Source organism: Plecotus auritus (assembly GCF_963455305.1).
Source record: "Plecotus auritus genome assembly, chromosome: 2".
Lineage (NCBI taxonomy): Eukaryota > Metazoa > Chordata > Mammalia > Chiroptera > Vespertilionidae > Plecotus > Plecotus auritus.
In genome coordinates, this window is record NC_137771.1 from 14,509,889 (window position 1) to 14,522,197 (window position 12,309).

At 39.1% G+C, this 12,309-nt stretch overlaps 1 protein-coding gene across 3 annotated transcripts in view; it reads right to left on the minus strand.

Moving 5' to 3' along the window:
• HNRNPR (heterogeneous nuclear ribonucleoprotein R) overlaps positions 1 to 12,309 on the minus strand; it is a 37,835-nt gene that overhangs the window by 18,878 nt on the left and 6,648 nt on the right. For all 3 annotated transcript variants that reach the window (XM_080655685.1, XM_080655687.1, XM_080655686.1), the window contains 2 exons: positions 9,657 to 9,764; positions 5,976 to 6,089 (listed from right to left, as the gene is read on the minus strand). In XM_080655685.1, the coding sequence (XP_080511811.1) occupies positions 5,976 to 6,089; positions 9,657 to 9,764 (222 nt within the window). The remainder of the gene's footprint in view (positions 1 to 5,975; positions 6,090 to 9,656; positions 9,765 to 12,309) is intronic.

A 12,309-nucleotide genomic window follows, 5' to 3' on the forward strand; every position in this document is an offset into this window, starting at 1 on the left:
TTGCCAACCACTGGGACAGCGGCTTAATCACAAGGAACAACAACAGCCTGTAATTACTGGAATCGAGAGTCTAGGTCAGTGGTTGGCAAACTCATTAATCAACAGAGTCGCAGTTTGCTGACCACTGTCCTAAGGTAAGTGGATAGTGTCGGCCTGCAGGGTCCTGGGTTCAGTTCCGTTCAAGGGCATATACCTTAGTTGTAGGCTCCTCCCTGGCCCAGGCCCTGGTTCAGGAAGCAACCAATTGACATGTTTCTCTCAAATCAGTATTTCTGTCTTTCCCTCTCTCTCTTCCACTCTCTCTGAAAATCAATGGGAAAATATCCTCAGGTAAGGATTAAAGAAAAAAAAAAAAAAAGAAATACACAAGGATGATTGATATTAATTTTGAAATGCATTAAAAAATTTATACTGACAAAGTTCTCATCTATTTTATTGATTTTTAGAGAGAGAGGAAGGGAAAGAGAAACATTTTTGAAAGAACATAGGTTAACTGAGGATTGAACCCAAAACCTAGATATGTGTCCTGACCAGGAATCAAACCTGCAACCTCTTAGTGTATGGGACAACACTCCAACCAGACACTCCAACCAACCGAGTCATCTGGCCTAGGCTGAAATGCAATTGTTTAATGTGGCTAGTAGCCTACTCTGGTTAGAGTATTTTTATATTTCAGAATATTTGTATTTGAATATTTTATAACTGTCCTTAGAAGTAAATTCTGCTTTATATTGTTTCTATTAACAAAATGCAATGGTGCTTCATAATTACATTGTTCATCATCCAAATTTTCCCTCTACCCATTACAAATACATGGGAAAGAAAGAGCACATGGAGTGGCACTATGAAAATATACCTGACACACAACTAAGTAAGGAAGATAAATGTCAGATTATACTACTACTTAAATAACACATGTGCCTATATTTTTAGAACCAGACAGATTTGCCTCATTAAGCATACCTAAAATGAAAAATCTGTATTTTCAGTAAAAGTAATTTAATCACTTTACAGAAAAGATTCAAAAGAATGAGCTCATTGTACTGTATCATTTGAATGTTAAGATTTTCCAAGAGAATACTAATTTATTTTAGAAGAAACATCTCCAAGTCTGTGATCAACAAAGCATTCAATATTATAAGTATTATAAATCACTGGGGGCCAAAAATACTGATTTATCTTAGAAATAGGAGGTAGCTTAATTTCAAGATCAGTTTAGCTTAGAATATTAAAAGAACTTAAAATGGCTAAAACTAAACAGTATTCAAAAACATGCCCTGGTTGGGTGGCTCAGAGCTGGTTGGAGTGCCGTCCTGTACAACAAAAGGTTGCAGGTTTGATTTCCGGTCAGGGCACAAACCTAGGTTTTGGGTTCAATCTCTAGTCAGGGCCCATATAGGAGGCAATGCATTGATCTTTCTTTTCCTCTCTAAAATCAATAAAAACAGCCCTAGTGGTTTGGCTCAGTGGATGCAGGGTTGGCCTGTGGACTGAAGAGTCCCGGGTTTAATTCCGGTCAAGGGCACATGCCCAGGTTGTGAGCTCAATTCCCAGCAGGGGGTGTGCAGGAGGCAGCTGATCAATAATTCTCATCGTTGATGTTTCTATCTCTCTCTCCCCTTCTTTTCTGAAATCAATAAAAATATATTTAAAACAATAATAATAGCCCGAACCGGTTTGGCTCAGTTGATAAGAGCGTCAGCCTGCAGACTCAAGGGTCCCAGGCTCAGTTCCAGTCAAGGACATGTACCTTGGTTGCGGGCACATCCCCAGTAGGGAGTGTGCAGGAGGCAGCTGATTGATGTTTCCTTCTCATCAATGTTTCTAACTCTCTATCCCTCTCCCCTCCTCTCTGGAAAAAAATCAATAAAAAAATATTTTTAAAAAATTTAAAAACCAGGGGACTCTTCCCCCTCCCTACGTGGGAGTCCATTTTGTGGGACTCTTCTCTCTCCCCACGTGGGAGTCTGTACTTGTTCTTCAATAAATCTCCACCTTTGCTATAAAAAAAAAAAAAAAAAAATTTAAAAACAAAATAATAAATATATTTTTTAAAATATATTTTATTAATTTTTTACAGAGAGGAAGAGAGAGGAGAGGGATAGAGAGCTAGAAACATCGATGAGAGAGAAACATCGATGAGCTGCCTCCTGCACACCCCCTACTGGGGATGTGCCCGCAACCAAGATACATGCCCTTGACCGGAATCGAACCTGGGACCTTTCAGTCCGCAGGCTGACGCTCTATCCACTGAGCCAAACCGGTTTCGGCAATAATAAATATTTTTTAAAAATCAACAAAAACATATCCTCGGTGAGGATTTATTATTATTATTTTTTGGTTAATCCTCACCCAAGTATATTTTCCCATTGATTTTTAGAGAAAGGGAAAGACAGAGAAACACTGATGTGAAAGAAACACATCAATTGGTTGCCTCCCACATGAGTTCTGACCAGGTTGCCTCCTGGGAGGAGCCCGCAACCAAGGTAAGTGCCTTGACCGGAATGGAAGCCCGGCCCTTTTGGTCCCCAGGCAGAAACTCAACCACTGAGCCAAACCAGCTAGGGCTCTTGGGTGAGGATTTAAAAAAAAAAAACAAAACAATAAATTAAGCATCACATCTTTTAAAGTTTTTTAAGCTCCAATTTTTAATTAACTAAAATGAAATAGAAATGTTTTCCTTTTATTAAATGGTTGATCCCTGAGCCATTTGGGCTCCCTATGAACTGTTCAGAGTAATCACTCAGTTGTGTGTAAGTTATCCTCCACCCCAATCCAGAACCAATAGATTCTGACAAATACCATAACAATTATTCCTTTACTCACTTGGCATCAAGGCTTGGAAAAAACTTTGGCTGTCTATTATCTATCCATCAAATACTTCAAGAGTAATAGAGGAAGTCCTTTGAGGCTCCGGAAGCAATCAACAGAAGCAAACAGGCAGCTCAACAGTCTTTTGAGTATCTACTGGGGTTCATTCATTATCCAGTTCCTATTTGCTATTTTGCAAACACAGCAGCTTTTCTTCATATATAATTCAATTCACGTGCTACAAAGTCATATACTTTTAGGTCTCTGTCACTGGTTCTGTAACACTTCCATTAGTAAGAAATCAAAGCATTATATCTCAATCTGCCATTTCCTCTGAATTCCTAAATAGAACATCAGTGCTTATGCACTTTAAACAAATAGGAGTTTATTATATACTAGAGGCGTGATGCATGAAATTCGTGCAAGGGGCTTGGCTCCCACCGCCCACACCACAGCTGCCTCTGCCTCGGCCCCCTCGGCTTCATGCGGAAGGTCGTCTGGTCTAATTAGCAGATTATGCTTTTATTATTACAGATAGCCGTGATCTCCATGGATATTATATTTTTATCAATGGAAACAAATTAAAACAGAACTTGCTTCTCAAAAGTTTTATAATACCAGCTGAAGAATATAAAGATATCATAACCAATTTAGGTCTGAGAGTCAAGGCACACTAAGAAATACATTATGAAATGAATATCTATCATTCTTGTGTATTTCTCAACGCAGGAAATGCTTAGTAACAACTTCTGTTAATAAGTGCTCATTTATAGTATTAATTTACAGATTTTATCCAAAGATAAAACCTCACAGTCTTCGAATAACTTAATTTTGTCAAATCTTAGGCACTGACCCTAATTTCAACTTCCTCAATCAAGAGCTAAAAATATTTTAATGACTAATGAAACATAAAAGAACAAGAACACTAAACCCTCACAGCATCAAAAATGACACCAATTAGCCCTGGTCAGGGTTGCTCAATGGTTAGAGCATTGGCTTGAGGACTAAAGAGTCGAGGGTTTGATTCCTGGTCAAGGTCGAGGTTTCAGGTTCCATCCCGGCCCCATCAGGGAGGTAACCAGTCGATGTGAGCTCATTATCGATGCTTCTCTCTCTCTCTCTCCCTCTCTCTTCCTCCCTCCTTCCTCTTTTTTACTCTCTCTCTAAAGACCAATGGAAAAAATATCCTTGGATGAGGATTAAAAAAATAAAAAAGACCAATTGAAACCAATGTATTAAATCTATATTAAAAATCTACTTTTCTTGCTGTACACCTAAAATTAATATAAAATATTGACTGTCAACTGTAATTGAAAAAAAAGCACACCTTTTTTTTCTAATTTTCCAAAACTTTAATTTTTAACAAGTATAGGTCAAATCTCATGAAATCTAAATTTATGGGAGGAATCCAAAATTTTACATTGCGATTTTATACTTTTTACACTTGACAGGAGGGGTTTAGGCTGGTGATCTCATATAGGGATTTTGCTACAATATCTGCTGTATGTAATGATATCTAACATATAGGAAAATGTATTTCTCCTATATAAGAGAATAATACATGTTTTATAACTAGCACACCAATTATTTGTTTGTAACTGGATACTCAAAATAGTTTCCTAATAAATTATTCAAATGCTTTGAGTGAAATCTTAAAGAGTACTAGTAAAATCCTTATCTATGTAAAGCAAAGATAAAAAAAGTCTCCATGAATGAAACCGATCTAATGGGCAAAAAAGTTCATTTCTGTAATTATGAAATATATACAACCAATTAAATTTACACCGGGCTGTATTGTGTGTTGTGAAGAACATAACAGTATTATATAGACTTAATTTTTATTCCTAAGAATTTTATTCCTAAGAAATACAATAAGCCCTAGCCGGTTTGGCTCAGTGGATAGAGCATCGGCCTGCACACTCAAGGGTCCCAGGTTCGATTCCGGTCAAAGGCATGTACCTTGGTTGTGGGCACATCACCAGTAGGGGGGGTGCGGGAGGCGGCTGATCGATGTTTCTCTCTCATCGAAGTTTCTAACTCTCTATCCCTCTCCCTTCCTCTCTGTAAAAAATCAATAAAATATATTAAAAAAAAAAAAAGATAAAGGATACCAAAGGGGTTATGGGAGTATAAAAGTGAAAAAAAGGCCAAATTACTATTTACTTGTACACTATGTTTCAATGACACTTGATCCTATGAGGAATGTAGATGGTTGAATCCCAATTACAATTCTATCAATAATTATATAACATTAAGTAATTTAGTTTTTTTAATTTTATTTATTGATTTTTGAGAAAGAAAGAAGGTGGGAGGGTGGGGGGAGACAGAGAGGGGAAGAGAGTGAGAGAGGGAGAGAGGAAGGGAGAGAGGAAGGGGGGAGGGGGAGGGAAGGGGAGAGGGAAAGAGGTAGAGAGAGAGGGAGGGAGAGAGAATCAATTCTTTGTTCCACCTCCTCACACATTCATTGGTTGATTCCTGTATGGACCTCAATCAGGAATTGAACCTGCAACCTTGATGCATCAGAGGATGACATTCCAATCAACTGAACTACCCAGCCAGGGCAATAATTTAGGGTTTTTTGTTTTTGTTAATCCTCACCAGAGAATATTTTTTCCATTTTTTCTCCTTTTAAATCATTAGCATAAAGGGATATGAAGAAACTTTTAGCAAGGCACAGATGGAGGACAAATTACTTCTTTGTTCCAAGTATAAACAATGTGCTCAACATTTCCACATCCTTCCCTTGTGCAACCCACTCCCATCAATAAATCTCTCAGTAAATATTAAATACCATCTATGTGATGGAGGGAAAAAGGGTCAAGAAGGGAGGACAAACATTGTTCAAAATTAGACATAAAGCAAAACCAAAAACAGAATATAGCAATTATTTATCCTTAATAACCTCACACAAGCACCTAATGCATGGTGGGCTGCTAGTTGCATAGTTTTAGCAGCTGGATCCAAGAATTCTACATTCCTTTACAAAGTATTTGGGTATCTAACAGTTATAATTATTTTTGCTTATAATGGCAGCAAAATACAAATGGATATCCAAAAAAATAATAGCTAAACTTAAAAAGAATCAAGTATTTTTCCTACGTGCACAATAGATAGAATAATCTATAAACTGTAAAGATTTTGGCAAACAGCTGACGAACACTTACTTCTGTTCCAATTCCAGGTTGCATGCCAGAGTACACACTGTCTGGTGGAGGACCACCATACTTCCTCTGTCCTGTGGTTACATCCAGAGTATAACCAGTCCTCTCAAGCAATGCCTAAAGGTAATTATACATGTTTATACTTGAATATTAAATATCACACACAAATCAGTATATTAATATTTTCCAAAAGGTATTCCAACCTGTTAAGACTATGTATTTTATAATTAGGTTAAAAAAAAAAAAAAAAAGACTAAATTCACACTGGTTCCTCACACATGCTGCTCCCACTTTATTTTACTTCTCCTTTCCATACATTTAATGGAAAGTTTTAGGCAAATTAAGTCTCTATGGACTCGCCACTTTTTTGTTACAAGAATAGAAATAGGGGCAAGGATTATTAAAAAGTCTATGTAAGCTGACCTGAGGCTAACAATTTGTACTTCATACCACAGTATTTCTCATTGTGTACCCCCTCTCCTTCAATTAGACTTCTTTCCTTACTTGTTCCTTTTATATACCATACTTATATCCACCAGTGATTCTTTTCAAATAACGTGTTCTCTATCCTTAAAAAAATCAAAAGTCCTGCCCGACTGGTGTCATTCAGTGAATGAGTGCCAACCTAGGAACCAGGAGCTCACCATTCGATTCCTAGTCAGGGCACATCCCAGGTTACAGACTCAAATCCCAGTAGGGGGCGTGCAGGAGGCAGCCAACCGACGATTCTCTCTCATCATTGATGTTTCCATCTCTCTTTCCTTCTCCCTTCCTCTCCAAAATCAAAATAAATACATATATACTGAAAATCAAAAGTCCTACCTCTCATGCAGCTTATCCCATTTACTATTTCTGACATCTTCATACTCTTTCTATTGTACTCAAATAATTTAACCTGTTTTATTTGGTCTTTTGTTTTGTATTCCTGTTATACTATAAGCTCTTTAAAAACCAGACAATTTCTCCAGGGTGGTGGATCTTATGGTCCACATGGCCTCCAAGGAATAAGAGCCCCTTGGACTACCAGCCCCAGCAAGAGGAAGAGGCCTTCAGCTGCTGGGAATCCTTGCCCCAGATCGATCCCCCAACACACTGAGAATCTCCTGACCACAGTTTCCATCTCAGACCCCCTGAAGAAGAGGAGGGGCTTAGGTAGCCCTACCTTGTTGTGCACCATCAATAAAGTTCACTGTACCAAAAAAAAAAAAAAAAAAAAAGAACCAGACAATTTCTCATATAGCATAGATTCAAAATATTTGGCAATTACCAAATGAATATACTCAGGTTTCAAAAAACAAAGGAAACATCATGTTTCCTAATTCCCAACCTTCCTCACATTATATTAGGTATTTAAGGGGAATCATAGGAAAGAAAATAATGTCTGTGCCCTAAAGGTTGTGCTTATATGAAAGGCCTACAGAACAGAGACACGAAAAAAAAATGCAATCTATCTAGAAAAAAGAGTTTTACACTTTAGGTTTTTAAAATTATACAATGTCAGGGCAATTAAGAGATATTAGACATCACCAAGTTCAGTGGTCTTCAAAAATGTCTTTGGAAAAACCCTAGGATACCAGTTTCCTTAGACCTTCTATTCTTTTACCTTTGACTCAAATAGAGCTGCTCTACTTTTAAACATAGAAATACATATATTACATAATACGTGCATATGTACATTACATATTTAAACATGATGGTATTTGCATAATGTAATATACACACTTTATATATATCATATACCTTATCAACAGCAAATAGCTTTAGGGAAATAATACAGGCTTATTCAATGAACAGTAGTAAGTTAAAAAAACGCAATTATTACATCAAATCTATACATATAAAAGCTTAAGTGACCATCCAACCAGTAGCTATGACATGCACTGACCACCAGGGGGCAGATGCTCCAACCAGTAGGTTAGCTTGCTGCTGGGGTCAGGCTGATAGGGACTGAGCAAAATGGGCCAGACAAGCCCTGGACAAATCCATGCACTGGACAATTTCGGCCTGATCCCCACAGGCCAGGCCAAGGGACCCTACAGGTGCACGAATCTAGGCACCGGACCTCTAGTTTTCACATAATTATTTTTAAAATATTAAGCCTGGCTGGTGTTGCTCAGTTGGTTGAGCTACCAAGAGGTGCTGGTTCAAATCTAGGTTGGGGCTCATGCCAAGGATGCCAGTTCAATCCCCAGTAGGGGTGTGCAGGAGGCAGCCGATCAATGATTCTTGGTATTTTCTCTCTCTCCCCCGCCCCCCTTCTTCTCTCTGCAATTAATAAAAATGGGGTTATGCCCTTTTACAGATGAGGGAAAAGAGGTACAAAGGAGCGTTTATGTAAGCTAATTATATGGCAGAAACTACAATTTATATTTCCTACCTACATAAAACTATACAAACAACTTCAACATTAAATAACTAAACACCAATCAATACCCATTTGATTAAGGTTCACTCGTCTTTCACTAAATGCCCTATATTTACCTTTCGTAGCAGTTTATCTATATAAAATAATAGTAATAACAGCTCATAGCCCTAGCAAGTTTGGCTCCGTGGAGAGAGCGTTGGCCTGCAGACTAAAAGGGTCCCGGGTTCGATTCTGGTCCAGGACACATGCCCGGGTTGCGGGCTTGATTCCCATTAGGGGCAAGCAGGAGGCAGTTGTTTAATGATTCTTGCTCATCAATGTTTCTATTTCTCTCTCCCTCTCCCTTCCTCTCTGAAATCAATAAAAATATATTTTAAAAAATAATGGCATATAGTTATGTTTTTGCTACATTCCAGGTATTATTCTAAGCAGTTTCAATATCTTAATTCCTTTAATTCTCACAACTCTGTGAGGTAGGCATGATTACTATTCCCAGTTTATAAGTAAACTGAGGTAAATAAAACTCAAAAATGAGAAAAGCAATTATAAAAACACTTTTACCAAGAAAAAAGAAACAAAGTGGCCCTAGCTGGTTTTGCTCAGTGGATAGAGCATCGGCCTGCTGACTGAAGGATCCCGGGTTCGATTTTGGTCAACAGTACATGATCATGTTGTGGTCTCCATCCCCAGTAGGGGGGCGTGCAGGGGGCAGCCAATAGGTGATTCTCTCTCATCAATGATGTTTTTATATCTCTCTCCTTCTCCCTTCCTCTCTAAAGTCAATAAAAATATATTTTTTTAAAAAGAAACAAACAAACAAAGTGCTTGGAAATAAAATGAACCAGAAATATGACTGGATCAATCCAAAAAACTGTTATAGGAAGCATCAATAAATATATATCACTCATAGCCCAAAGCACAAGGAATGAGGGAGAGTCTTGAATCAGGGTTTTTCACCAAACATACGATTAAATCTTTGCCCCCAAATTCTTCCTATGTAATTTTCCCTAAATTATTTCATTTCTAAACACTAATATTTTTAAAAAGTGGAACAGTAATGTCGACCAGCATGGCTCAGTGGTTGAGCATTGACCTATGAACCAGGAGGTCACAGTTCGATTCCCAGTCACAGCACATGTCTGGGTTACAAGCTCAATCCCCAATAGGGGGCTTGCAGGAGGCAGCTGATCGATGATTCTCTCTCGTCACTGATATTTCTATCTATCTCTCCCTCTCTGAAATCAATAAAAAAATATACATCTTTTTTAAAGTATTCAATCTCATCTTTAACTTGATTTCATTACCAAGTCAAGTTTTACCTTAATCTTTGCTTCATCAGGTCCCTTTGTAGACTCTTGCACCTTGCTTCCTTGTTTCTCCCTTTGCCTGTAGGTCTTCATAACTCCACATAAAAATGCACTTTTGTTCTAGAACAGGCAAGTAATTCAATGAAAAAGAATTATTAGGAATCACTGAAGGGTCAAATACATATGAAATTTAATTTCAGAAGACCAGAATTTAAACAAAATATTTACTCATTTATTCACTCAATAAGTATTTGCTGAGTGGTTACTATGTGCCAGTGAATGGTGCAGAAAGCAGCAAGATAGTCTTTCATTTGTTGATATTTAAAAGCATCTGGACTATCTTTGCCACATGTTCGAAAACTATTTCTCCCACCTTCATTATTTCCCTTCAAGAAAATAAAACAGGGAGAAACCAAGACGGCAGCACAGGTAAACACCGAAACTGCTGCCTCGCATAACAATTTCAAAACTACAACTAAAAGACAAAACGGACATCATCCAGAACCACAGGAAGGCTGGCTGAGTGGAAATTATACAACTAGAAGGAAAGAGAAAAGCACACTGAGACTCAGAGGAGCTGCAGAAGGCAGAGGTACCGAGGAGCATGCGTGAAGAAGGCTGGCAACTGAGTACGCGGCTGGCTTTCTCAACTGGGAGACAAAAGCTCCCGACGGCTCTGAACTCCAGTTTCGGGCAAGACTCTAGGGACCCAGACTCATTCGGGGAGAAACTGGACTGTCAGGAAAGAGAAAAGCACACTGAGACTCAGAGGAACTGCGGAAGGCTGAGGTACCGAGGCACGTGCACGCAGAGAGGGCTAGCAACTGAGTACGCGGCTGGCTGTCTCAATCGGGAGGAAGACAAAAGCTCCTGACGGCTCTGAACTCCAGTTCCTGGCGAGACTCTGGGGACCCAGACTCATTCGGGAAGAAACTGGACTGTCTGGCAGTGGGCAAAACACGAGGGTGGCTTTCTCTCAGAGGTGCCTGCAGCGATTACCGCGGGACAGTGAGACCCAGGAGTCTCTTAGGGCAGGGCTGATGGGAAGCCATTGCTGTCTGCTCTGCCCTGAGACTCCGCCCCATCCAAGCTGAGCACAGAGGCTTTTGCAAGTCTTATCTCATAAGGGTGTCTCCAGCACAGAAGTTCTCCCAGCATAGACACAGCTGATCCTCACAGCCAATTGGCCTGGAGGTCAATTCCTCCCAGTGATACCAACAACAATCAAGGCTTAACTATAACAAGACTGTGCACACAGCCCACAAAGGGGTGCACCAAGAGTGTCCACACTCAGGTAACTGGGGAGGCTGAGCCACTGGGCCCTATAGGACACCTAGCGCACAAAGCCACTCTATCAACTCAGGGAAGCAGCGAAAATGCAGAGACAAAGAAACAGGTCACAAATGAAAGAAATGGAGGAAAGCAAACAACTGGATATAGAGTTCAAAACCACGGTTATAAGGTTTTTCAAGAATTTTCTACAAACCGCTGATAAATTTAGCGAGACCCTCGAGGATATGAAAAAGGACCAACTAGAAATTAAGCATACACTGACTGAAATAAAAATAATACACAGAGATTAAACAGCAGACTAGAGGATTGCAAGAATCAAGTCAAAGAGTTGAAATACAAAGAAGCAAAAAAACACCCAATCAGAAAAGCAAAAAAAAAAAAAAGAATCCAAAAATATGAAGATAGTGTAAGGAGCCTCTGGGACAACTTCAAGCGTACCAACATCCGAATTATGGGGGTGCCAGAAGAAGAGAGAGCGCAAGATACTGAAAACCTATGTGAAGAAATAATGACAGAAAACTTCCCCGACCTGGTGAAAGAAATAGACTTACAAGTCCAGGAAGTGCAGAGAACCCCCAACAAAAGAAATCCAAAGAGGACCACAGCAAGACACATCATAATTAAAATGCCAAGAGCAGCCGAAACCGGTTTGGCTCAGTGGATAGAGCGTCGGCCTGCGGACTGAAGGGTCCCGGGTTCGATTCTGGTCAAGGGCATGTACCTTGGTTGCGGGCACATCCCCAGTGGGAGGTGTGCAGGAGGCAGCTGATCGATGTTTCTCTCTCATCGATATTTCTAGCTCTCTATCCCTCTCCCTTCCTCTCTGTAAAATATCAATAAAATATATTTTTTAAAAAAAAAGAAAAAAAAATGCCAAGAGCAAAAGACAAAGAGAGAATATTAAAAGCAGCAAGAGAAAAACAGTTACCTACAAGAGAGCACCCATACAATTGTCAGCTGATTTCTCAACAGAAACTATGCAGGCCAGACGGGAGTGGCAAGAAATATTCAAAGTGATGAATAGCAAGAACCTACAACCAACATTACTTTACCCAGCAAAGCTATCATTCAGAATTGAAGGGCAGATAAAGAGCTTCACAGATAAAAAAAAGCTAAAGGAGTTCATCACCACCAAACCATTATATGAAATGCTGAAAGGTATTCTTTAAGAAGAGGAAGAAGAAGAAAAAGGTAAAGATAAAAATTATGAACAACAAATACATATTTATCAACAAGTGAATCTAAAAATCAAGTGAATAAAAAATCTGATGAACAGAATAAACTGGTAAATATAATAGAATCAGGGGCATAGAAAGGGAGTGGACTGACAATTCTTGGGGGGAAAGGCGTGTGGGGGATGCAGGAAGCAACT